General features: G+C 38.0%; 1 protein-coding gene and 2 long non-coding RNA genes across 4 annotated transcripts in view; 2 read left to right on the plus strand and 1 right to left on the minus strand.

The window, feature by feature from the left end:
- Positions 1-2,172: 2,172 nt before the first annotated feature.
- Positions 2,173-5,919, minus strand: LOC134199303 (uncharacterized). Its single transcript, XR_009973740.1, has 2 exons — positions 5,668-5,919; positions 2,173-2,455 (listed from the first exon to the last, which is right to left on the minus strand). It is a non-coding gene; the product is annotated as an uncharacterized LOC134199303 (long non-coding RNA).
- LOC134199301 (uncharacterized) lies at positions 3,282-4,512 on the plus strand. The gene is made up of 2 exons (XR_009973738.1): positions 3,282-3,677; positions 4,161-4,512. It is a non-coding gene; the product is annotated as an uncharacterized LOC134199301 (long non-coding RNA).
- Positions 5,920-12,794: 6,875 nt separating the features above from the next.
- Lgr (leucine-rich repeat G protein-coupled receptor) overlaps positions 12,795-27,893 on the plus strand; it is a 57,613-nt gene continuing 42,514 nt past the window's right edge. Inside the window, exon 1 of one of the 2 annotated variants that reach the window (XM_021346261.3) lies at positions 12,795-13,065. Coding sequence is in view for 1 of the 2 variants with exons in the window: in NM_001043568.1 (NP_001037033.1) it covers positions 13,017-13,065 (49 nt within the window). In the remaining variant the exon portion in view is untranslated. 2 annotated transcript variants of the gene reach the window in all.

The raw sequence follows: 27,893 nt of genomic DNA on the forward strand, positions 1-27,893 counted from the left end.
AATTAAGTCAGGGCCGCGTACGTAATAGCCTCGATACCAAAATAAAAGCTATTATTCAAGGGTCGATGACGGCGTATTCTGGTATATTTTTCACTAGTCATCAATAAACAAATTGATTTATTTATTTTCGAACGTCTGCCATTATTGAGCGCCTAGCATACAAGCAATACTCGCTAATGGATTTCAATCACGCATCCTTATTCTGAAAAGGCCTATATACTCGTAGTAGTAAGCATGAGAATGTCGGTCTCTCATTTTGACATAAAATTCGTTATTTGATTAGATATGATTGATTTTGAAATTGCTTCATTCCACTATTAGTATCTTGTTATTACAATGCATCAGGAATCGGCCAGTTCTTCCCTCAAAGAGACATGACGTCAAAGTACCAGTCCAGGATCCATCACATCTAATCCTGGGTTATAGGTACGAGAAATATACTGAAGACCAAAACAAGTATAGGTACATCCAGACACCAAAAATCGTATATCTTCAACAAAAACCCTCACTCCGATCTAGAATCGAACTATTATGGTGGCTTTAACCACTTTAACGGATAAAAAGAAACATGTATTGACGCAACTTTTTTATTTATTGCTTAGATGTTTTTTTTTATTTTTTTTATTGCTTAGATGGGTAGACGAGCTCACAGCCCACCTGGTGTTAAGTGGTTACTGGAGCCCATAGATATTGCGCCACCCACCTTGAGATATTAGTTCTAAGGCCTCAGTATAGTTACAACGGCTACCTCACCCTTCAAACCGAAACGCATTACAGCTTCAAGGTAGAAATAGGCAGGGTGGTGGTACCTACCCGCGCGGACTCACAAGAGGTCCTACCACCAGTAATAGTTAGGCAATAATATATAGTACAGTACAGTGTAAACGTGTCCATAACAATGTATGGTGCGTTCTTATTGTTGTGCTATGAGCTATATATATACCATATGTTATTATATTATAGCGTAGTCTGAAAGCAGCTTTATCCGTGTGTTTATAGAGTTATTCATATAACTCAAACGATAGTAAAACAATTTGTAATCGTGAATCGCACTAGATCACAAGTACCCGCGGTGATACGACAATATAGGCGTCTGCCGAAGGTCCCCTTGGCCAAACACGTTGATTAGCGTCCCGAACGAAACGTGACGAGCCTGTTAGCCCGTTAGCCGGCCACGTAGTAACGTTTACACGAACAAATTAATTGCGTTTCTGAATTTAGATGACGCTTTTTAAGCTATTGCATAGATTTAATTAGATTTTATCGCGGGCCTTGAGCGCGGCTTGAGAGCGGAATCGTGAAATTCCGTAACGAAAAAAACCTTCCACCCCTCACTACGCCTACTATGTAGCTCGCGTTCAACATATTTACACGTTGCGCTTGTGTAGTGTTTAAAGTAAGAAGTCTAAACACCGATTTATGTTTTTTTTCTCACCTGAGCTGATAGCCTTGAGAGGCTATTTCAGCGTAACCTTAACCAGTAGGTGAGCTCACGGGGCTCAAACCTGACGACGTTGCTAACACGAACCCTAGCCAGAGCCGTGCTCCGTAGAATCTACCACCGGATCGGAAACGCGACCGACTGAGAAGATCCGGCGAGAAACTCAGTGGGCTATGTCTGTGGGTTATTTTTCTACTACTATTTCTCTCTAATTCATATCCCTGATTCATATTGAAATATTTTAACATATAATTCAGTGTGTGGAAAGATATATAAATCTCTTTTTCTATGATTGAGGGATTATTGGTGGCCCGGAGGCCTTTCCAGCTTCACCAGGACATGTGGGCGAGCAAGAAGGGATCAGCCAGGAAAGTAAATCTGAATTTAGCAACAATGGTTTTATATTGTCTACCGCGATAGGATTTCAGAAAGTAGTAAGAACTTTTTTGGCTCCGGGAGCTATTGTGGCTTCCCCCCTGGCTAGTGAGAGAGTTTACGGGGCTCTGTCCTAGAGAATTGCTAACACTAGCTCTAGCAAGAGCAGGGCTTTGTTGATTCTACAAGCGGATCTTCGCGACCCACTAAGAAGATCCGGCGAGATATTCACTGGGTAGATTGTTAGGGTTAGGTTGAACGTGAACGGTAGCCGCATTTCACTTTAAAGCACCGAAGCGGGATCGGGAGACTCCAAAATGACTTGTTGGTGCGTACCGATGCATTCAGTTAAACAATTTTTAGTTTGGAAAGTGTTTATTGTATGAGAAAAATGTTCCCTTTTCTCTTATAGGAGGGAATACGACTTCATGTCTCGCGCTAATTAACTGTCTTTATTCTGAAGTGATCGCATTAACCCAAAATACATTGTATTACTTTCTTACCGTGAGTCTAAAACCTTCTAGTCTTTTTATTATTTATTATTATTATTTTATTATAGTTTTCTTGAAAATGCATTCTTTTGTTAATAGATAAAAAAAAATTGGAATTTCCATGTTCGGCTCTTTAGATGTTTTTACTCTGAAGTTTTCAACATTTTATTAAATTATTATTGGGAATAAATTAAGTATAATATAATATAGATGTACACACAGCAAAAAGTAGATAGACATGTTTTTTTATAAATTTTATACCATCAATGAATTTCGGCCGTCACGGTTAGGTATGTTTCGGGAGCCGCATTCACGCTGTTATGTCTATATAGTCCGGTAACCACTTAACATTAGGTGGGAAGTGAGTTACTCGGCCCCTTGCAAAATGAGGGTAACAAACGCCCTAGGCCGCATAACGCTTGCCGACCGAGAGGGCTGATGGTCGTGGCGCCGACGACCGCCAGTCCGGCGTCCCGAGGGGGAGGGTGATGGGAGAGATGTGCTCCGCACTAAACACTTCACTTTCCCTCCTTTGCCTTTTCATGAGTTCTGTCTCATGTGAGGTTTGGACGTTGGTTGTTGAGCGACAGGAGGTTTTAGTCGGTTCGACTCCGACATGCTCCGCCCTCCGTCCCCAGTGGAGGGCGGAAGTACGGCGATTTCATCCTGACCAAAAAAAAAAAAAAAAGGCCGCACAACGCTGTCTGTGCTTCCGTTCCCAAATGCGCACGTAAAAATTCGTATTTCTCATTGCGAACACTAAAATAAATAATAGTTTAAGAAAATTATCAAAATACGCTTTTATAGAAAATCCAACTAAAAAATAGAAAATATTTTAATAAATTCGAATTAAAAATAGTGTAAGAAAAAATGATTTTATTGTAAAAAAGCGTGGGGTGCTTTTCAGGATATTATCATATCTCACTCATATCTGCGCATAAAATATTTATAACTATTGATACCATGCACTAATATTTATTTTTCATATTTTGTCAATTTTTTCCATTTTTTTTTTTTAATATTGAATTGTTATCGGTCCTTAATAAGTATACCAAATGTTGAGTTAATTCGACGTTTTGAAGGGGGTCAAAATCATGTTCAAAGATTCCGTTACAAACATACACACGTCTGAAGCTAATAAAAGCGTATTAATATTATGTTCCAGAACAAATAAGTGCGTATTATCCCTCAACTCGAGCACGTTAGGCGCGTCTGTTTGTCCAACGTTGGCGTCAGTTGAAGGCAATTAATCTGCGCGGCACCTCGCCGGCATCAACATTGATTCTCGATTACCGAGTTTGATAAACATTGGCGGCAAACACTTAACGAGCCCATTTCACTCGACAAGTAACGTCTTGGATTTCCACAGAGTAACTATTAATATTTATTACGTATTGTTAACTAGTATTTGCAGTATGTCCGTTCTAATTTCAAAATGGTTTATTAAAGTTATTGAACAGTGAAACAAAACATGATTTTAATTTGGAAATTGTTTTAGTTTTTCAGGATTTTTTCTAGAAGGAAAATGCTTCTATTTCATCTTCTTATTTCTAATTAACTAGGGTTAAAACGAAATTTAGTACTTAAGCTGTAATGAAGAATTGTTTGAGATTATCTATATACTTCTATGCTAAGATGCTTTTTAGTATTGTAACATCTCTAATGAAGATAGTTTAAATTTAGACGACTATGAATCCTATGACGTAGTGTGCCGTTGTTGTTGGGTTTTGACCAATGGTGATGTGTTTCGCAAATTTGAATTTCGCGCGCTGTTTTTTTTTATATATATTATATATTTTTATGCAATTACATACATATTGATTAAGTTAATTACGTTTTCCATTTAATTGTAGATGGACAAAGATTCAAGATTAAGATATTTGAACCGGAAACCGATCGTGATCGATATGTAGGTATGTGGAAGCGTGTGTGTTAAACTTCAGTGATGTATAATTAATTTATATTTTCGATCAAAGACAAGGTAGCGGTCTCAAAACAAAAAAAAAAACAAAAATTAATTAATAGGATTATAAAGATAATGGAATAATCAATTAAATATAATTGCAGCACCAAAAGAATATGATTCACTATCATTTAGAAAACATGATTGTTTATTTGTAAAAAAAATATGTAAAAAAATTAAATAATTTTATGAGATGATAATAAATTATCTATTTTTTTCGTGATAACGAATCCATAAATTAACTCAATGTGTATTACGGAGTCTTTTTTATGTATAGTATTTATTTTAGCAAGGTGTAGGACGTGAAGGCGTTTGTAGGAAGTTGTGGTGTAAATATATAAAAGCGAATTTATATACTAATCGTAATCGTATTTTTTTTTTTATTGCTTAGATGTGTGGACGAGCTCACAGCCCACCTGGTGTTAAACTGGAGCCACTACTACCTGGAGCCACTGCGATCATCCACAGTGCGTTTCCAGAGATCTTTTTTGCCACGTACCATCCGGCTATGGAATGAGCTCCCCTCCACGGTGTTTCCCGAGCGCTATGACATGTCCTTCTTCAAACGAGACCTGTGGAGAGTATTAAGCGGTAGGCAGCGGCTTGGCTCTGCCCCTGGCATTGCTGAAGTCCATGGGCGACGGTAACCACTCACCATCAGGTGGGCCGTATGCCCGTCTGCCTACAAAGGCAATAAAAAAAAATTAAAAAAAAATGGTTACTGGAGCCCATAGACATCTACAGCGTAAATGCGCCACACACCTTGAGATATAAGTTCTAAGATCTCAGTATAGTTACAACGGCTGCCCCACCCTTCAAACCGAAACGCATTATTGCTTCACGGCAGAAATAGGCGGGGCGGTGGTACCTACCCGTGCGGACTCACAAGAGGTCCTACCACCAGTAAAATTTGAAAGACACCCAATGTACTCGTGCCTTTTTTCTCTATTTATTTGAGGGGCTATTCCGACTACGCGCGGACGGGTAGGTGAAGGTGAGCTCACGGGCTCAACTGGAGAGATTTCTCATTCAGAAACTCAGTGGGCTGTGTCTGTGGCTTAATTTACTCGCCGAGCCCTTCGTCACAAGCGACGGGTTCGACGAGAACGATGACCGGTGTGAGAATTCGCTAACACAGTGCTTCGCTGAATATACCAGTATTATATTAAAATTTATTAATTATTATACTTGAATATTGTTATGTATTCAAAATAACTGTGATTCTAGGAATTGAAATGCCATGGTCACGTTGAAGACTATAAAAGCTTATTTTGATTTCGGAATGTATTTATACTTATTTTCCTATAATAAAAACTAAATAGTGATTTAGATTAAATTCGATATACTATGTCCAATAATTAATGTGATGCTTTAACTTTAAATTCTAAGGAACATACTTGTAAATTCACAGGATCCCTGTATAAATCTTTTATTCAATTATTTGTTTTGATTTGGGTATGAATAGCAGCACGCCATCCCACTTTTTTTGGGGGCCGTAAACAGCGTACGACAGCATAAAAACTTGTCCTCTGTTCGTTGTCGGATACTAAATAGCTAATAAGTCACCATTATTATAAGCTTAAGCAGAAAATTGCACTAAATTAACAAAATGAAAAATTTCACGCAACTTCGCTCATCGCATTCCCGCCAAAAAGCCGTCCGATCTCCATTAGCACAAAGCCAAAGGGCAAGGATATACATTGTTTATGTAGATACTGCTGAAAAAAAAAAGATATCTAGACGGAACGTAGACTAAGCTTTAAAGAAGAATGTTTCTTTAAAAAACAAAACTTTATGACGCCTAGCCCGTAAAATGTCAGTTCGACGATAAAATGTAAATTTTGGAATTCTAAAGCATTATGAATTAAATGTTTAAATGTTTTAATTGCTAATTTTAATTTTAATTTTACTAACATAGTTCTAAGTATTATTCTACTTACAACATATGGACTTAAGAGGGTCTGTATTAAATGAATTTTATTTTATTTTATTTATTGGTCTAATCCATGTTTAATCTAATAAACTACATTTTTATTAAAATAATTTCCTCATTACAGTTAGCGTGGGTTAACATGTTTATTTTACACAAATCTCCATCTATGTTTGTGTAAACCGACATTATTCAAATACTAACTATAAGATAAATTATGAATGAACATGCTTGCCTCGCGGTTTCGCCTTCGTTGCATTCATAATTCTTTGTTTTGTTGTTTTCCGGCTTATATCCGGAGCTATACGGGCTTACGATTGAAAGTACATATGTTTCTTTTGTAATCTGTGATGTTTTCGAAGCTACGTACAAACTATTGTACTGAATATTCAGCAAATAACCTATAAAGTGAAGTGGGGGCCATGATGAGAGAAAAAAAATTAGTGCGCGGCTGAAAGTATCACAAAAAGCTTGCTCTAAAACAATTTGTAAAAAATTATTATTTCGGATTTGTCGTAACAGGTGTAGTTCAAAAATGAAATGCGACTACAATAATCTTCGACGGCCCTTCCGTCATATACCTACACATAGAGTCGAGTCTAATTTGTATAATTTTTTCCAGTGGCAAAAATTATTTTTTCCAGTGGCAAAAATTATCTATACATATAAATAAAATTGGAGTGTCTGTTTGTAATATTGAAATAACCGCGTTTTACTACATGCATATGAATATATACGCTACATACACCAAAATAGCATTTTTTACAATTTTTGTCTGTCTGTCTGTCTGTGTTTGTTCCGGCTTACCTCTGGAACGGCTAAACCGATTTTGACGGGACTTTCACTTAGGTAGCTGATGATATAAGGAGTAACTTAGGGTTTACTTTTTTTAGACTAGCTTCGCCCCGCGGCGTCACCCGCGGTACGACGGGACATAACATCGCGGGACTCAGCTATCAATAATAAAATTTAATGTTTCCGAAGCGATGCGAGGGCCGGTCGCTTGTTAAGAATATTTTTAAGGACTTTATCAGGCAATCAATGGAATTTTACGATTTATGAACTTAAAACATTTATCAATATACATAGGTAGTAACAATAGATTTCTGACGAACAAGAAAAATTGTCAAAATTTGAATCTGGAATAGGCCGCTAGTCACATATTAGGTGCGAAGTTAATTAATCAACAAAGAGTCTCTATTAATTTAGTACTAAAATCGATGCCTCCAATGAACACTACTCTAACTCCAAATTCGTAGGTTTACAGGGGGAGAGTTTAAACGAAAAAAGTTGACAAATATATCTGCAATAATAAAGATTTTATGGTTTTTTCTTGTGTAACTAGCTGATTTACTCTTGCTTCGAACCTCATTAATAATGAATTTGTAATACTTTTAAAATAGTGAAGCGATTTGCGTGAAAAACGAACATTTCAAAATTTTGAGTTAGAGTAGTGTTCATTGGAGGCATCGATAATCTAGCTAGTATCTTGATGGTACTATGACAGAAATAATCTATATATATAAAAATGAATTGTTGTTCGTTAGTCTCGCTAAAACTCGAGAACGGCTGGACCGATTTGGTTAATTTTGGTCTTGAATTACTTGTAGAAGTCCAGAGAAGGTTTAAAAGGTAGATAAATATGAAATGCTCGGAATTAAATAAAAATAACAATTTTGTTTTTCCTTTGATGTGTCCCCCGTCGGACGGATTCCTTTTGTTTATTTTAAGTTTATTTTATACAAAAGTTTAGGTCTTTTGTTTATCGATTGAGGCACTACGAAGTCTGCCGGGTCAGCTAGTAAATAAATAAATAGAAATCATCGACGGAGTGCTAATAAACACTGTAACAAATATCGCCACAATCAGCTTAGGAAAGCAATGAGGACAAACATACACGCCACAATTAATATTTATTAATTTAGATAGATAAGATAGCCTACATGATTTCCTTTGCGCAAACAAAACACTCACGCACGTCCAGGCAAAACCAGAAACGAAGACAAGACAACAACAATGCGTTCTTGTGATTGACCGAATTAAGAAAATACAGAAAAACGTATAAAATGCGATATTGTTTATTTTTGCTATAAAACAAAAAACGGATAAAGTAAAACGGAAACATATTGAACAAACAGAGAAGTCCCTCCCTATGGCACGTTGCAATAGATATATGGAGATATAATCCAAGGAGGTTAGATGTCAGTCAGGCAGGCGACTGGTCGTAAAACTAATGCCAAATATCTACGCAGCAAATCCTGATACGTGACGGACCGGATTAAATATTGCCTAAGTAATTTGATTGGTTACCATTTTTCAACTCACTGAGATATCTCGCTGGATCTTCTCAGTGAGTCGTGATTCTGACCCGGTGGTAGATTCAGCGAAGCACTGCTCTTGCTAGGGCTCTCTCTCCCGCGTTAGTCGGTCATTCATTGCTGAAGGTTGTGTCTAGGTTGAAGGGCCGATCGCATGATGCACCATGAATTCCCACGTCTTTTGTCTTCGGTGGTTTTTATAGCCTCGGTTATTCGCAGGTCCAGCAGGCGTCTTTACCAAATCTAACCAGTGGGTAGGTGGGCGTCTTTCTTCGTCGTCAAATTTGGTAGGGCTAGTGTTAGCAAATTCTCTCAGGTTGAGCCCGTGAGCTCACTTACCCGTCCGGGCGTAGCTCTAATAGCCATTAACCAGTGATTAGGTAGGAAAATAAATACCTACCAATTTAAGGATCGGTAACACAGTGAAGCATCAGTAATTCACTTTAAATTCCTAAGACATTTGATCGATCCACGTCTGGGATTCGGAATCGTGCGGATTTTTTTTCGACAAACAATAATTAACATTCTCGTATTTTCGCGCACATTCTGACTCATATTGTTTATTTGGTACATTTCGCTGATTTGAAGTCGTCGTGGCCTAGATGATAAGACGCCCGTTGCACTCGTATTGAGCGATGCGACTGTACCGGTGTTCGAATTCCGCAAGCCGGTAGTATTTTTTTGCTAATGAAATGCGCATTTAACTGATTTTCGCGAATGACTTCTACAAATGAAGGAATGACATTATAATAAAGTCAATAAAAGAAATGCGATACAATTAAGACGTAAACTTCAAGTCTTAAGGTAGGGTGCGACATTTACTGTGTTATGTCTGTACGGATGATCCGGGAAATCGTTCACCCTTGTAAGCAATAAAAACCTGAATTATTTTAATCATATTTTCACTGTCACTTTTGATTGATTTTTGAATAACACTTCGTGAAATCCGTCCTGCCTTCTCTTCCGCAAAAGAAACCCTCTAGTTTGAAGCAAAAATATTAAATATTATAATTTAAATTCAGCGTAACTCATATTTGAAACTCAGCGAAGGGATTAGCGCCGATTTTTCGAACGAATAACCACGAAAACAGTCCTAGATTTAGCAGGCTTAGGGACCCCGGTAACCGTACTCGTCGAACTCTATAGTAACTCTCGACAATAAAAGTATCTTTATAATCTATTGATGCTAATTATTTTGTTTTTTTTTTGCAATCTTTAAGTAAGTCTTATATTATACGTACTAAGAAATAAACTTCTTCTTGCTCATGTGTGAAGTTGGCGCCGCATTTTCTCTTTTTGGTTGGGTACCACCACCCTGCCTATTTCTGCCGTGAAGCAGTAATGCGTTTCGGTTTGAAGGGTGGGGCAGCCGTTATAATTATACTTGAGACCTTAGAACTTATATCTCAAGGTGGGTGGCGCATTTCCGTCGTAGATGTCTATGGGCTCCAGTAACCACTTAACACCCAGTGGGCTGTGAGCTCGTCCACCCATCTAAGCAATAAAAAAAAAGTTGTTAGGTCTCCTTCGGAGGCGCTCGGGCAGTTGTTAACTAATCCCACTCCTCCTTGCTGAGTAATTGCTCGCTCACCTGTCCTGGTGAAACTGGAAAGGCCTCCGGGCCACCAGTAATCCTTCAATCATAAAAAATTATCGAAACGAAATTCGAAATTTTTTTATGATCGACTTCTAATACCGGTCACTCACATTCGCACGAATACGCAAACCCGCAAGTGTAGGACGACATTTGCAAATGATTATGCAAAGTTTTCGCTGCATTCGTGGTTTTCCAAGCTGTGTCGGTTTTTTAACAGACATCAAAGCGCGCGAACCGCTATCCTTCGCGTAGTCTCCCACACATTCGTGTGACCAGTTGCGCCCAGGATTGCGAAGGCAACGGATTTTTCGCTATTTTCATAGATCGTGACGTCTACTGTGTAGCGTATCTTCATCAAAAGAAATCCCATAAAAACAGCATGGCCGTTAATGATGTCTGGGAAATAATTCATAACTCTTTTTCTCTTCAATGTTCTGTTGACGAATTAAAAAGGAGGAGAAATTCAGGATTCAGGACAATATCAGGTACCAGATAACGGAAATAAATGTAAGATTTTTATTATACACATACATATATTTAATATACATCCATGACCCTGGAAAAGACATTTATAATTATCATACAAATATCTTCCCATGGCGGGATTCGAACCCGCGACCCCCTTGTGTAGTGACTATGCCACTTACCACTACTCCAGACGGCCGTAAAATGTACGAATTACATTGTACGAATATTTGCGCGCATGTGAGTGGCCGGCATAACAATCCGCATATTTTTGTAACGTTTTATCTCGTTCTAAACACAGATAACTAAATGTAGAATAAAACACAAACCACATGAATTTATCGATACACGAACTAATATAATTCGTTTATCGTTTTTATCTCAAATATTTTTTTTCATTGCGAATTTATTATCTTGTAATACGAATCGACGTTGCCAGTTTCTTGTATCAACATTACGAATTTAATTTGAGAGTTATCTATTTATTATTTAATTTGTTTTATCGGATGCAAATTGCGGTGAATTTTCGTTTAAAACAAATTGTGGCATATCTCTCGTCTGTGTACTGTATAGGGAGTAACAAAATGAAGATATTCTACCTAGCGGGTGTTTAGATATTTAACCCGAATCTTATTGTTTGAAACTTGTTTATATTAGTAAGCTTATTTTGTAAATGTCATTGGCGCGATGTAGGTGCTTGCTAAATTTGTTTATTCTACTCTACCCTGTATTTCCTATCTTGAGCACTGATCACTTTTCGACAAGGTGGGTGCGGTATTCACGTTGCAATGTCCACTTAACATCAGGTGCGCCGTGAGCTCGTTTGTCCGTCTACTGCATAAATAGGCACGTCATAATAAACCTAACAAATCAAAAAGACAGATTCATAGGCACTGAGCAATATCATTTTACATCTATACTAATATTATAAAGCTGAAGAGTTTGTTTGTTTGAACGCGCTAATCTCAGGAACTTCTGGTCCGATTTGAAAAATTATTTCAGTGCTAGATAACCCATTTATTGAGAAAGGCTATAGGCTATATTATAACATCACGATAAGACCAATAAAGTGGAGCACCAATAAATAATGTTTCAAAATAGGGGTTTAAATGGCTCCTTAACATTCTATAAATGAAAATATTTTCACTTTCTACGTAAATGAAGTAGGGGTGAAAGTGTTATGCCAAAGTAACTATTCCACGCGGACGGAGTCGCGGGCAAAAGCTAGTCAGCTATATAATTTGAATTGTCGACTGTACTTTGTAAAGTTTTATAATCTCTATCTTTATTTCGTGTTACTTGGAATACTGACGCTAACTTCTGGAGTTAGCCGCAGCTCTTAATTAATGTAGTCTTTAACGAATATACTTTGAAACTATTTCATGAATCGTTCAAAATAAAAATTGCATTCAATTTCCTTTAACAATATTTACTTCATGGTGATAAAAGTGTTTTTTTTTATAGCTTTGACGCGTAAACTAGTTCACGGCCCACCTAGTGTTAAGTGGTTACCGGGGCCTATAGACATCAACATCATGAATTCCGCCATTGAGTCGTGAATTTTAATTCTCAATTCTATTACAACGGCTGCCACGCCCTTCAAGCCGAGAAGCATTACTGCTTGGCCGCCAAAATAGCAGGGCTGCGGTACCTATCCATGCGGGCTAATAAGCCGCCCTATCTCCACTAACAGTGTGACATTCAGTTATTTATTAGACAAGTCAATCAGGCAAGTCAATCAGGATATCTATATATATATATAAAAATGAATTGCTGTTCGTTAGTCTTGCTAAAACTCGAGAACGGCTGGACCGATTTGGCTAATTTTGTTCTTGAATTATTTATGGAAGTCCAGAGAAGGTTAAAAAGATACATATGAAAATGCTCGGAAATAAATAAAAATAACAATATTTTTTTTCCTTTGATGTGTCCCATGTCGGACGGATGGATTCCTTTTGTTTTTTTAAGTTTATTTTATACAAAAGTGTAGGTCTTTTATTTATCGATTGAGGCATTACGAAGTCGGCCGGGTCAGCTAGTTAACATATAAATTAGCTTCATTTGTCGGTCGTGAATCGATATCGGCAGCAATAAAGTCCATGAGTAAGTTAAACTGACAAAAGACATTACATTATTATGTTTTTTTTTTAATATAACAAGACCAATTCAGCGTGTATGAACTTCGATCTGCCAGCGCTGAGCAGCTAAGCATTTCAGCGAATACAATTCAGCTTTAGTACATGACAACTTATCGTGATGAGCGCACGTCTCAAAATATTACGGATTCAGTGCTACAATAAAAACGATTAGTGATTTAAAGAGTGTATGTAATGAGGATTTAGTTTAAAAACAATACATAAACATATAATTAAAGACTAAAATGAAAATTAGATAAGTGCTTCTAAAATAGTTTTAGTGAATGAACCGAAAAAAAAAATGTTTTGGAGATTTAATGTTGTAACAATAATTAGCATTCTTCTTTTTGGTGAGTTTTTTTTTTTTCAAAAGTCATTTTCATGATTTACTTTTCTAAAACCTGTTTTTAAGTTTGCTGGTTTTCGTAGTCACCTCTTTGGTATTTTTTTTTATTTTTTTACGGGAACGATCGCTTTGCACCGGTCGCTTTGGGTAAAACCAATGAGGCGGAAGTCTCAATCTCATGTCTTAAGACGGTAAGCGGCATACACATTATATCCGGAAACTGCTTAACATCAGGTGGGCCGGAAAACTATTAAACGAGAAACCCTCAAAGGTTTCTTAATAAACAAAGTGTTTTATACTGGTATTTTACTGGTGGTAGGACCTCTTGTGAGTCCGCAAGGGTAGGTACAACCAGCCTGCCTATTTCTGCCGTGAAGCAGTAATGCGTTTCGGTTTGAAGGGTGGGGCAGCTGTTGTAACTACATTGACACCTTAGAACTTTTATCTCAAGGTGGGTGACGGCATTTACGTTGTAGATGTCTATGGGCCGGTAACCACATAACACCAGGTGGACAGTGAGCTTGTCCACCCACCTAATTTTTTGCGTTTTTTTTTAAATACCCGACTCTATTCCTTCATCGTGGTAGTAAAAAAAATGGTACCTGCCTGCGGGATTTTGACAGGAGACATCTTTAACGTCACGATTTTTTTATTTCTTTTCATCGTACCTCTATACTGTCGATCGAGTTTGGGATAACTACTTACATGATTAGTTAATAATAATGTTCTACTAAAATCAACAATCAAATTTAGAAGCTGGCGTGTGTGAACTCACATTGTTCGGTAGCACTGTCCTACCTATTCAGGCCACGAAGTAATCGCTGGTATGTTGTGTAGGACAAACATTATGTTAAACTTTCAAGATGTATTCAAAAACACATCATGATGGTTGGTGTCTTTGGATCGTCAATTCGTTTACCAATCTGAGCAAATAAAAAAATAATCCAATAATATTTTATATATTTTTGGAACGAAGTTCTTTAAGAGACGATGCGGAGGGGTACCCTAACCGGGAAAAAACGTCCGTAACGTCAGATTTTTATTAGTATAATGCACACAGTGTACGACTTAACTTTGTAATAACGTACAATAGTACACATATTTTTTTATCATTCATTGACAACGATCCCAGAGCGTTCGTTTGCGCAATACACTAACTCTTATGCAAACAACCGTAAATGAAGTGTACCACAATAAGTTCGCACGTTACCGATTGACCGTGGGTTGTTGCGAAACCTCCAGTTTTATTTTCTTTATCCCTCGAACAGAACTTAAAATTAATATTTTTATAATAAGGAACTTCGTTCCTATCCGGTGTCCCACGACACCACACATCCTTTTTTTTAAATAAAACCATTTTTACGGCTTTCATCAGGGACCAAGAAAATTGTAAAGTATACAAAACGTCTGAAATAATTTAATGATAATAAAAGTTTTACTGGTGGTAGGACCTCTTGTGAGTCCGCACGGGTAGGTACCACCGCCCCGCCTATTTCTGCCGTGAAGCAGTAATGCGTTTCGGTTTGAAGGGTGGGGCAGCCGTTGTAACTATACTGAGACCTTAGAACTTATATCTCAAGGTGTGTGGCGCAAAAAAAAAAGTCTTTCATCTCTCGATATAATCAATAGTACTTTTTTTTTATTGCCTAGATGTGTGGACGAGCTCACAGCCCACCTGGTGTTAAGTGGTTACTGGAACCCATAAACATCTACAACGTAAATGTGCCACCCACCTTGAGATATAAGTTCTAAGATCTCAAGTATAGTTACAACGGCTGCCCCACCCTTCAAACCGAAACGCATTACTTCTTCACGGCAGAAATAGGCAGGGCGGTGGTACGTACCCGTGCGGACTCAAGAGGTCCTACCACCAGTCAAAACTATTTGGTTTAAGCGATATTTCGCTTAATACGCGACTTTTATCTTTGTGATTAAAGGTGAGTTTTATTTGGTATTAGTATCAACAATTCGATGTTTTAATTGAACTTAATTTAAGTTTACCTCATTCAAAATAGCTGAAGAAGTTTTTTTTTTGTTATGATATCGACGCTTGAAAGGCAAACGTGACTAAGCGACAATGCGTGAACTTTACAGTAGACTAATTTCAAGTTGAAATACCTGAAAACAAAATTTATTTTAACGAATCTAGCTGTAGTAGAATCTAGCTAGTAGCTGTAGTATTGAAATGATTTTAATAAACCTAGAAATATACTTTTTTTTGCGCATCGAATATTGTTATTGCCTATCATTTATGTACAAAGCAGTTATTGTTGCTTAGTCATGTTTGCCTTTCAAGCGTCGATATGTTTCCAAATTTTAAACTTTAATTGCTCACTGTAAAGTTGCTTTTGCGATTTGGCAAAAGTTTCACCCCTTGGACTACATCTCGGAAAACCCGAAAAACATACAAACAATATTATCTTAATCTATTTCGTAGAAATATTGATATTATATTAACGAGGTATTAATTTCCACTACAACATAAAACATATATTTTCAACATATTTTTCATTTCAACCAATGATATTTATGGTTCAATTTTCAATAGACAAAAAAAGGACGTAATTTGTTTGTGAGAATAACAAAATAACCGATCATATTTATCCGTGAATTCACAATAAATTTACAAACAGCCAAATATAATAAAACACACACTTGGCTCTGTCAACAACGCGTTTATTTACAACATTATTAATGTTAATTATGGCAATGGCGACGGTTATGTTCTTTGTGAACGTAAACAAATAATCGTGACCAGGGCAAAAAAATGCAAACAAAAGAAAAAAATACATCTATAACTGTACAGAAATTCATCGGATAATCATAATAAAAATGGAACTGATTTACCTTTAAATAAAAAAAAACTACTCTGAAATTATATAAATCCACTAATTTACAGGCAACGAAACAAAAACAATCGACCTGTTTATAGTTTAACTAGCTGTACCCGTCCGCTTCGCTGGACATTTAAAATTAACATTATTATTTCTCACCCCCACAAAGATTCTCATCATTAACGCCCCCGCAACCGGTGTAAGGAGTCCAACACCCTTATAAATATTAGCCTATCCATTAAGTACATGTATTTTCTACATGGATTCCAAGTTTCAAGTCAATCGGATGCATGGTTCAGTAGTTATAACGGAACATCCGTAAAAACCACTGTAGATTTATATATTAGTATAGATTACTTAAACCTCCTCCATACTCTAACAGTTTAATCTCATCCGTCATCCTTTTACTGTCATCATGTTATTTATATACAAAATCTTGACTGTGACTACGAAAATTGCAAAATATTCAAAACATTGGAAATATAATAATGACAATAAAACAAGTGAGAGAAATTAAAGTAATTAAAAGTAGTTATAATTATGTTTCCAATTCACGAAAACCGAAGAAAATACATTAAATAGTATTATTCTTCACTTTTCGTAGTATTTCGACTTGGGGAATTAATAAGAAATCGGAACAAAAAACCTACATTAATAAGCCCTTTAAATTTTATTATATGGACCTCAAAATTTATATTTAGTCCTAGACGGACTCTAAGTTATTGTTATTTTCCAGGCTGCTTTTGTAATTTTACAAGAGTAGCATCGTGTGTGTACCTACCAATTCTTGCTACTATTCACTGGCCTTATATTCGGCAACAATATGCAATTGATTACTCACGTACTAAACAACGGCGGCACATAATATTCTTAATGAATTAGACGCCATAATTCTCCTCGCTGACGTGGGCTAGGCACCGTTCGTCAATACCATAACAGTACAATTGCACACAAATATTATGAAGGCTACCTCTAATAATATTATCCATCTTGGCATCAGAAGGATAAGTATATATTTTATTGAAATCTTTAATCTTTTCTTTTTCTTGCTTTCATTGAGTTGACAAAGAACATTCGCTTATTATGCTCCATACCCCACTGAGTTTCTCGCCGGATCTTCTCAGTGGGTCGTGTTTCCGATCCGGTGGTAGATTCTGCGAAGCACGGCTCTTGCTAGGTCCAGTGTTACCAACACACCCACGTGGATGAACGCAGGGGCTCCATGTAGTATGGATGAACTCTATTCCGATGACGGGCGGTGCGATGGTAAAAACGAGATGATGGTATCATCTCAGACAATTCCTCAGAGCACTTCGGTTCTAATTGTGGTTCATTCGGTTCCTTCCATGATATGGTACCGTCAATTGTTTATTACTAATGCACCACACGAAGCAGAGCTGATCCGCACTACTTGGTAACACTGCGCTAATTCAAAATGCGTTTCAAGAGTACCTTTTGACACAGTATCATCCGAATCTGAAATGAATTACCCTGCACTGTATTTCCTCAGCGATATGGCTCAAGCTTCAAGTCTCGAAGCAACTATTTTCCAACAAAACTGGAGCGTCACTTGCATTACCACATGGATGGTCTGGTAACATTACTTTTTCTGTTTAGATAGTTTAGTTGTGTGATTTAAGTAGAATTTAGAAAAATGAAAAAGAAAACTGGCATTGCGATCATTAATATTTTTGAACTATAGTGATGATCAACTATTGGCATTATTTTTTCTTTTTCAAATAATACAGCTTTGACCTATACGAAAATAATTATTTAGACTGGAATATGATGCTTTTGCGTTTCTGCCAAAAACGTATTTCGCCACCGACGAAGCGACTCGTCTGTACTTAATATTATAAAGAGGAAAGATTTGTTTGTTTGTATTGAATAGGCTCCGAAACTACTGGACCGATTTGAAAAATTCTTTTACTGTTTGGAAGCTACACTATTCCCGAGTGACATAGGCTATTATAATATTTTTTGAAAAAAATTTGGAATTCTTACTAAAACTCCAATAATGTAACCCAAGGTGTAAAAAAATACCTAAAATATTCTTAACATCGCGTGCCCTGCGAAAACTATTGATGATAGAATAAAATAACGTATTACGACTTTGTAGAACACATTATTATATACAAAAAGTGTCGAAATTTTTGTTAAAGACCCGAGCGGAGCCGGAGCGGGCCGCTTGTTCTAAATAAATTTCACAAAAGAACTTCCACACAAACACGTATCGGACGAAACAGATGTTCGAAATTATTATTTAGTGCATTTAATGGCGTCTTGCTTAATGTATGAAATCAAAGCAATATTTTTTCACTTGTTTACACATATTTCTTTATTTATGGGCCGATGAAAAACAAGTTAATAATTGAATGGTAAGAGGTATACGGACGCTTCTTGGCTTAAATTAGATTAGAACTGCGATGTAGGTAATTCGTTTTTTTTTTTTTCGTTCTGTTGTTTGATTAATTGAGGCTGTATCTACACGTGAATGTGCCTGTGTTATCTAAGTTCGAACGGTATAGGTTTAATTTAAAAAGGCACAAGTCTCATTTCGAAGATCTGAAATTAAATTTCGTTATTTGTTTTTGATGCTCACACAAATACGAGGAAGGTACGTTCAGACCACGAACACCAAGGACCTTGACAAAAATACTGATTGAATGAGAATCGTATTCGGACCCTGATGTATAATAGTCAGTTTTTCCTACCTATGCTGATAGCCTTGAGAGGCTATTTCAGCTTCACCCTAACATGTAGGTGAACTCACGGGGCTCAAACCGGAAGTGTTACTAACACTGGACCTAGCAAGAGCAGTGCTTCACAGAATCTACCACCGGATCGCAAACGCGACACACTGAGGTGGAAGAAACTAATGGACTGGGTTGAACGAGGACGGTGACCAATGCTTGTGGTGCCTAAAAGCACAGTTAATGGATCGGGAGGACCCGCAATGACGTGTTTAGGGACTGTTAGGTAGATTAGGGTATGACTGAGAAGATCCGGCAAGAAACTCAGTGGGCTGTGTCTATGGGTTAATTCGCTCGTCGAGCCCTTCGTCGCAAGCGACGGGTTCGACGAGAACGATGACCGGGGCAGTCAGATTAAATAACCACAATACCAATAATTCGATAGGCACATAGTTAGAGCTCTGTCGGCTTCGACGCAGATATCAAAGGCATTTTCGCGCAGAATTCTCTTTACACTTTCAACACTTACAAAGGCGATATTACGTTACTAAAGTGACAATAATTGAGCGACATTCTTGGCCGACACACTACGAGTACTGTATCTACATCAATAATTTACATGATAACATCAAAATGCGGTACGTGATAATGAAATTGCTTACACACGAGGAGGCCAAGATAAAAAATCTTTAATCTACGCGACTTCGTTCTTGTTTCTATTCTAATAGGGATGTTTTCTATGTTTTTTTTATCTATCCGTATTTGCTCGTCTGCCTACAAGGGCAAAAAAAAAATATATTCAATAATTTGATAGACAATTCGATTTTCTTCTATACTGTTTAAGGAATTTATTATTGTAAAAGATATGATTCATACTTTTGGATATCAATTTGTTTGTTTTATTGATCTTAAAATCCAATATTGCGAATGTATAATTAAAATTTTCGTCACATCAAGATATAAGTCTCCTAATGTATTTTTGTTTCTTTGACTAATTTCGATTAGGTATATCTTCATAAAGTAGTTTTTGCGTTGCATAAAAATACAATATTTCGCATATAACAGATATAATTTCACGAGATGCAGAAACAATTAAAAAGAGACTCTAGTTTGAGGTGACGAATAAATAACGCTGGAAATAAATAACGCATGATCATTCGGTCCCAAATTAAATATCCTGTGTTATGGGCATCAGAGACTGACATACGTACTTATATACGTTTTTAATATATACATATATAGATAATAAACACCCAGACGAGGAGCAAACAAATCTGTTCATCACACGAATGTTTGCCCGATGTGGGAATCGAACTCACGACCGTCGCTCGGCGCAAAAGCAGGACTGCTAACTACTGCCCCACCAAGTGAGTCATACATTAGTTATCCAAGACAAAGACTACCGTGTAGATACCAATCTAGATGTCGGATCGGAAAATGAACAAACACAAGATTAGACAATAGCACTATCATTTGAGTCTATTGCTACTAATCTAGACTAATACTTAGTCTGGCCATAAATACTGTTACAATTAAAAATTAAAAAAATTATATTGCAAATAACATTTATTACTTTTACAGTGTGTTAGTTTAATACATAAATATAAAACAATTTAAAGTATGAAAAGCTTATTCGAAGTGGTCTCCATTGACTGCAATACAGTCCTTTAAACGTTGAGGCCAGTTATCAATAGAAGCACGCACACTTTCTTTCACTGCCAATCGGCGCCGTATAATCTCTTTTTCCACGCCGCTTGTATACTTTATCATGCTGCATAGGGTTTTGGTATGAGTTTTAAGTTAGACTGGCATCGTTGGCTGGGATTATATGGACAGGTCCAATTCTGCAAAGAGTTCGACGTGCAACCTAACCTATGCATCAACCCATTTAGTTTCTCGCTGGATCTTCTCAGCGGGTCGCGATTCCGATCCGGTAGTAGATTGATTCTCGAAGCAGCTGCTATTGAGTTGTTAAGTCTCCTTTGGAGGCGCTCTGGCAGCTGTTAGCAAATCCCGTCCCTTCTGGCTGAGCTTTTGCTCGCCCACCTGCCCTGGTGAAACTGAAAAGGCCTCCGGGCCACCAGTAATCCCTAACTTATAAAAAAAGATACGAACGACACGTTAGTCACTTTGTATTATTGAAAATCGATAATATACTATGAAAATAGATATTAATTTTATGATAAGTAATAAGAATTGTTGTTTATCGCGGCTTGTAATATTCGGAAAGGTATTTTTAACATGATTGACTTCTAATCAATCTTTGTACACAAAATAATGAAATGTTTGATTGGAGGTTTTACGTCTTATAATATTCACATAATTTTCTTTTAAAAACGCTATAGAGATTACAATATAACGAGTTCTCAAAAAAAACAATTTTTTTTTACGTATTTGTTGTGCGAATCTGTGTAGCACATAATTGTGTTGTTACATTACAATTAATTAAGAATGTTCTACAATATTCCCGGGAATATAAATAAAGTTTAACACGCTACGCTCCGTGAATGTAACGGCTGCTAGATAAAACAGGTCATGTACACAAGTACCTAAACAAATATACAGAGCAACAAACTGTACGTTCCATTTAATTTATTTATTCACTCTCCGCGGACGTGATATTGGACTACAAAGGATTATCTATCTATCTCTTAGGTTTATGGCGTTTCCTTTTAGATTTCGCCAACTACAAAGGATTACCCACCCAGATAAACGGTTGTTTGAGGGTTGAGCTGTCAGAATTCGCGCGCTTCGTTTTTTTAAAGGGTTTTTATGACCTGGTAACTAAGACCTTTAAGTCATGTCTTATTTTAATTTATTTTCTTATTTTTTAAAAATAAAAATATGGAATGAAATGAAATGAAGATGATTAATTTGAGACATCTAGGATGAAATAAAATAAAATGAGATGATATGGGATGAAATATATTCTTAGTAAAATGGTGGTCATTTACTGAGATTTTTTCAGTGGACTTTTTGGAGGATCCCGTGAAGTTACGTCCAGCGGCTTTGTTTCATTTTCCCACATTTGTGCTTTTCACAGATATTAAACAGTTAATAAACCACCGTTATTACACATTTAAATCTGAAGAAACACTACATACACAAAATAAAACAAAACACAAAACTTCTTCAGCTATTTGTATGTGGTAAACATAATTATTGTAGTTAAATTTAAAACATATAATTTTTTAAACTAACTTTTGCCGTAAATTCCAATGATAAATGTCGTGTACTAACCGATTATTTTTATTGCTTAGATGCGTGGACGATCTCACAGCCCACCTGATTTTAAGTGGTTACCGGAGCCCATAGACATCTACAACGTAAATGCGCCACCCACCTTGAGATATGAGTTCTAAGGTCTCAGTATAGTCACAACGGCTTCCCCACCCTTCAAACCGAAACGCATTACTGCTTCACGACAGAAATAGGCAGGGTGGTGGTACTTACCCGTGCGGACTCACAAGAGGTCCTACCACCAGTAATTATGAAAATCATAATTTTGCGGCTTTGATTTTTATTACACGATGTTATTCCTTCACCGTGAAAGTTAATCTTGAACATTAAAATTTGTCAAGTACGTATTTCATTAGAAAAATTGGTACCCGCCGGCGGGATTCGTTTGGACTCTGTTGCATCGCTAGATACGAATTCAATGGACGTCTTATCCTTTAGGCCACGACGCCGGCGAATAAAAATATAATGTTTCATTTCAAACATTTTCCACAATATTCTCGCTCGTGAATCATACAGCGCTCGACCGAATATCATAATGAGTTGCGACTTCGGTTCCTATTTGTACAAACGCCCACATTATTGGAAATTTTTACGAAAATCGCAACATTATCGGCGAGGCCCCGAAATCTTTCGACGGGTAACGAATCGATTCTATTGTGGTCGTGAATCGTAAAGAACTCGAGTCTATAATCGATTTAGTGAGTATTGAACGTTCGTTAGACAAAGACGGGTTATCGAATAAGTGATTTTTCACATGCAGAAACCAGCGAAAGGAAATGTGATAATAATATACTATTGGTTGATGTCATAGAGAGATTATTTTTTTTTATTGCTGAGGTGGATGGACGAGCTCACAGCCCACCTGGTGTTAAGTGGTTACTGGAGCCCATGGACATCTACAACGTAAATGCGCCACCCACCTCGAGATATAAGTTCTAAGATCTCAGTATAGTTACAACGGCTACCCCACCCTTCGAACCGAAACGCATTACTGCTTCACGGCGGAAATAGGCGGGGTGGTGGTACCTACCCGTGCGGACTCCCAAGAGGTCCTACCACCAGTGAAAGTAGTAGATAGTAGCGATGTAGGATTAATTATTTACTATTCATTCATTTATTTCTCTAACCTGACATTTAGGACAGTTTTGATCGCCTTTTCATCAAATAGCTACCTTTACTGCTGCTCTAACACGAGTATTGTGTTTTTATATCCGAACAAAAACAGTTTCACTGTAAAAAATTGCGCCAAGTCCACGTTTATAAAACTCATCTCAATAACATTTGCACTTTACAAAAAAAAGAAGACTTCAATAGCTTTCATTCTCTACAAAAATATGTGAAATACAGAAAAATACCAAGAAACCGTCATAAAGATGAAAAAATAAAAAAAAATTTGTTGAAAATTTAAAAATAAAAAAATAAAAATTTTATCGTGCTTGGCGCGCGTCATTGAGTACCCCAAAATTTTTCGGAAGAATTTCAACCCGAGAAAAAAACCATTTTGCTTTAATATACAGTGAAAGCTGAAAAAGTTACCCAGGTTGTCTTTTTCGCTCTTGTTAGCGTTTTATGAGAAATTGAGACAGAACTACGGTAATTTTCAACAGCTCTCACTATATACCTATGGGCTATTATATGCCAAATCGACCACTTTTGCGTCCGACCCCTTTAGATTCAGCTGAAACTTTATTATTCTTTTCTACCCTTTGAAAAACATCTTTGAGAATTTTTTCAAATGTTTTGGAGCCAACGTATACATACGTATCGACTCGTAAGTAGTTTGTATTTGTATAAGCGAACACGAGAGGGTGTTTAGTTCAAATCATAAAAGATGAGTGGGAAATGAAAAAAATTCAAATAACATACGTATGAGATGTCGATTTTACTTAACTTTTGTAAAACTTATTATGAAATAATAATTCATTAATTACATTTATGCATTTCATAGGTTGACCTACTTATAAATTTCTAAACATTGAAAGGATGTTCATTTATCCTGAAAAATTTGGGGTACTCAATGAAGCGCGCCAAGTACGATAAAATTTTTATTTTTTTATTTTTAAATTTTCAACAATTTTTTTTTTATTTTTTCATCTTTATGACGGTTTCTTGGTATTTTTCTGTATTTCACATATTTTTGTAGAGAATGAAAGCTATTGAAGTCTTCTTTTTTTTGTAAAGTGCAAATGTTATTGAGATGAGTTTTATAAATGTGGACTTGGCGCAATTTTTTACAGTGAAACTGTTTTTGTTCGGATTTCATATCTTTTTGTTAAGTATTATTTTTTGCTCATTTATTACTTAATAAAAATAAATTATAAATAGTCACTCAGCTTAAAAGCTAATGAAACGCTCAATTAATTAGTGTTTTAATGTTAGGTGCCCGACTGGCATGAGACTCTCGGGTTGTCAGTTCCGGTATCGACCGGGGACGCGTGTATTCCGCTTCAAAGTCTGGCGCGCACTAATTGCCATAATTGGGGGTGCGAATGATGCAACAGATGCGCGGGCGCGGGTAGCGCGGGGTGGGTCGTCGCGGCACGGACCTGAGTCACATTCTCTTTGGCTGCTGTTGCCCCGCGAAACGGAACGCTGCGTTACATACTCCCCCTCCAAGTTGGGAACGCGTCCCGAGTCCAACTTGGGACTGTTAGTCTGAAGACGCGGCCTTCCTCTCTGCCTCTTTGGCATAATTGGATCCGTACTTGAATTTGACGGAGAGTGGGTTAAATCCGCGGTGTGATACTTGCCGATGACATTGTTTGACAAGTCTGCTATGAAGTACGTTGTAGGACTAACTATCTTTACTACGCGATACGGGCCATCCCGTCGTGGCATGAACTTACGTGTTACACCCCTAGACGCATAAGCAAGCCATAACGAAGGAAATACTCTTCCAGTAGGACTCGGGAGCAAGCCACGGCGGTGGCATCAACAAGTGCGTAGAGTTCTACCCATCTTGTAGCTACATCCTCTACCAGGAGTACCCATCGCTCCCCCTGCTCTCCTTCTGGCAGTGGCCCGAACAAATCGATTGCGAGAACCTCTCCTCGCTGTTGAAGCACAGGAGTGAGCCTATACGGCGGTACCGATATAGGCGGATGATCACCGGTATCAATGTGGTGCTCGGCGTAAAGGGTTGGGGCTCCCCCACCCTAAAGATGTCTCCATTCTCCTGCAATAAATGTGATAGCTGCTGTCGTTCATCGGAGCCAAGCATAGAACCCTTATCATCACGCAGGAAGTTAGCAGTAGAAGCAAACATGCATGGCTTAGGGCACTCATATTCAATTGGATAGGTAACCCGTTTTCCCGAAAAATGCCAAGTGGATGAAGCAAAGTCAAGCACAATACCTGCTGCCACCAAAAAATCCATGCCAAGCAAAGTTTCATTATTTTGAGCATCTGGAAAAACAGTAAATTCAAGGGTTACTGACCTTTCGGGACTTATCCTTACTTCTAGAGTAGTGAGCAAAACTCGGCGGGTGCGCGCGGAACCGTCTGCAAGCCTCACCCGACGCCTGGTTTCCTCACACGGATGGTTATGCTTTAACAGCAATTCATAAAGCAACGCTCCGGCAACGCTACTCTTAGCTCCCGTATCCAACAAAGCATTACCTCGTATACCTAACATTTGAACACTTAAAATTGGTCTTAACCTAACCTGGTGCTCAGTAGAGTTACTCTGGGCAACACTTTTCACATTAGAATTAATTGTCGAAAAATGTCCGACGTTTTCCATGGTCACCCTATTTTCGTTCATCATGGTCACCCTATTTTCGTTCATCATGGTCACCCTATCGCGGCCACTTGGTACCTCGGAATAACTATGTTTTGGTTCGGTACCACTCGAGTAACGCATCAGGGGCCTATTCCTAGAACTAATATTATTGTTTATATTATGATTAAGTCTAGAATAATTTTGAAGTCTAACCTTGTTATCAGTACCGAAAAAGCGCGGAGGAAGAATCGCCTTAAAATCGGTAGGATAATAATTATTTTCATTATCAACAAAACATTGTTTACGATTATTAATATAAATGGACGACTTTACGGTGTTTGAAGCGCAAGCTGTATGCAACGAGCTGTCGCGATGAATAGAGTTCACTGAACTTGACAGCTGTGTATTTACTTTACCAATAGGTAAATCGGATGTGACTGATCGGGTCCGTGCAGCGTCGACGGCGTAATAACTTGCGTTACACTTTGTACACTGAGACCGAGTAACACCTTTGGTACCACACCCGTAACACGAGGATACAGCTTGCGTATTTTCGTTGTCGAATTTCGTTTTTGACGCTAATTTTAAACACTCATCACGAATATGTCCGTACTTTTTGCAATAAACACAGAACAGTCTTTTAACAATCGACGTAGATGATACATTATCAGTGTTCGTGTAGCGAGGCGCGGGGACTCGAACGGTGCTCGGCGCAGCGCTGTCGTCGCGTGGCGGGCCGCCAGTGGCGCCCGAGTTGAATATTTTCCGCGGCGTCATCCGCGCCGAAGTCGAAGCACCGGCGGGAACTTCGCCTACGGTACTACCCGATGAACGTGGCGTCGCTCGCTGAGGATGATGAATAAATTCAGGCGGACTGGTCTCGTAGATGGAGTCCTCGATATGGCGCGTTTTCTTTAATAACGTGTCGTATGAAGTTATTTCGTCTCTTCTTAATCTTTTACGAACACGACGGTGTAGAAGGCCGTAAAGCATATCAATTTGAACTTTCTCACTAAGGTCACCAGGTGGGAGTCGAGCTAGCAGGGCTCGTGCTCTGGCAACGAAGATCTCCGTCTTCTCTCTTTGTCCTTGCGACATTTTGAAGAGCTCTAAGTAGACTCGATGGGGCGGTCTGCAATCACCGAAAGCGCTTCGTAACGATGATAAAGCGTCGTCCCAGGAAGTGATGCTAGCTTTAACGCCTTGCCACCACACGGCTTCATTTCCGGTTAGTAACATCGAGAGTCCTCGTAACGCGATGGCGTGTCCTACGTCAGCACAATCTTTGTATGATTCGACCGCGTCAAGGAAACCGTCGAGTGAGTCGCCGGGCACTCCGCTGAACCGCGCCGTGCATGACGCGAAGTTCCCAGAATGGTGAGCGGGCGTCGAGGAAGGCGGCGATGTCGGCTCCGACGTCGGTGTTGCTAATGATTCGAGTTGAGTTTTATGCTCAAAAACTCGGTCGAGTAGGCGTTCGAATGCTGCCATTTGACTTTCTTGTAATGACGCCATGGTGTTTGCGGTAAATGTTGGCGTCGGTCCCGCGGTTGAACCAATTTCTTCTTCAACGTCTTGAAAATCGGATTGACGCCGTGACTGACGACGAGTACGTGTCGTAATTACGTAGATTCACTCCGAAATACTAGTTAAAGGGCCCGCGCTTGGGCTGCCAGTTTAATTTTAGGTGCCCGACTGGCATGAGACTCTCGGGTTGTCAGTTCCGGTATCGACCGGGGACGCGTGTATTCCGCTTCAAAGTCTGGCGCGCACTAATTGCCATAATTGGGGGTGCGAATGATGCAACAGATGCGCGGGCGCGGTTAGCGCGGGGTGGGTCGTCGCGGCACGGACCTGAGTCACATTCCCTTTGGCTGCTGTTGCCCCGCGAAACGGAACGCTGCGTTACAGTGTAATAATAATCAACATCAACTTTTACAAATTTAAACCGAATTAAATTTTGTTTCAAATGTGAAGGGTAGATGACGCTGTTCTTAATTATTTCAAAATTTAAAATTAAAATCTGAAAGCCTTGAAACATCAATCCGCATAAATGTAATTTAAAAACTACAGTAAGAGGCTTAAATAAAAAGCTGAACTTAACTCAGCCTTAATTAGAATTTTCATCGGAATTCAGTAGTAAAGTTCAAGTTATTTTGATGAAATCAAAACCGAAATATTCATAGCATCTTAAACAATCACCTATAATAATAAATATTATAAATATTAGTTATTATATTATTTATTATCGTAGACAATCACAACGGTTTTATAGTTTTGGGAAGGGATTTTTTGTAACGCCATCTCGTAAAGTATTTCGGTATTACATTACAAAACAAAATTG

Source organism: Bombyx mori, chromosome 8, assembly GCF_030269925.1.
Source record: "Bombyx mori chromosome 8, ASM3026992v2".
In the NCBI taxonomy this organism is placed as follows: Eukaryota; Metazoa; Arthropoda; class Insecta; order Lepidoptera; family Bombycidae; genus Bombyx; species Bombyx mori.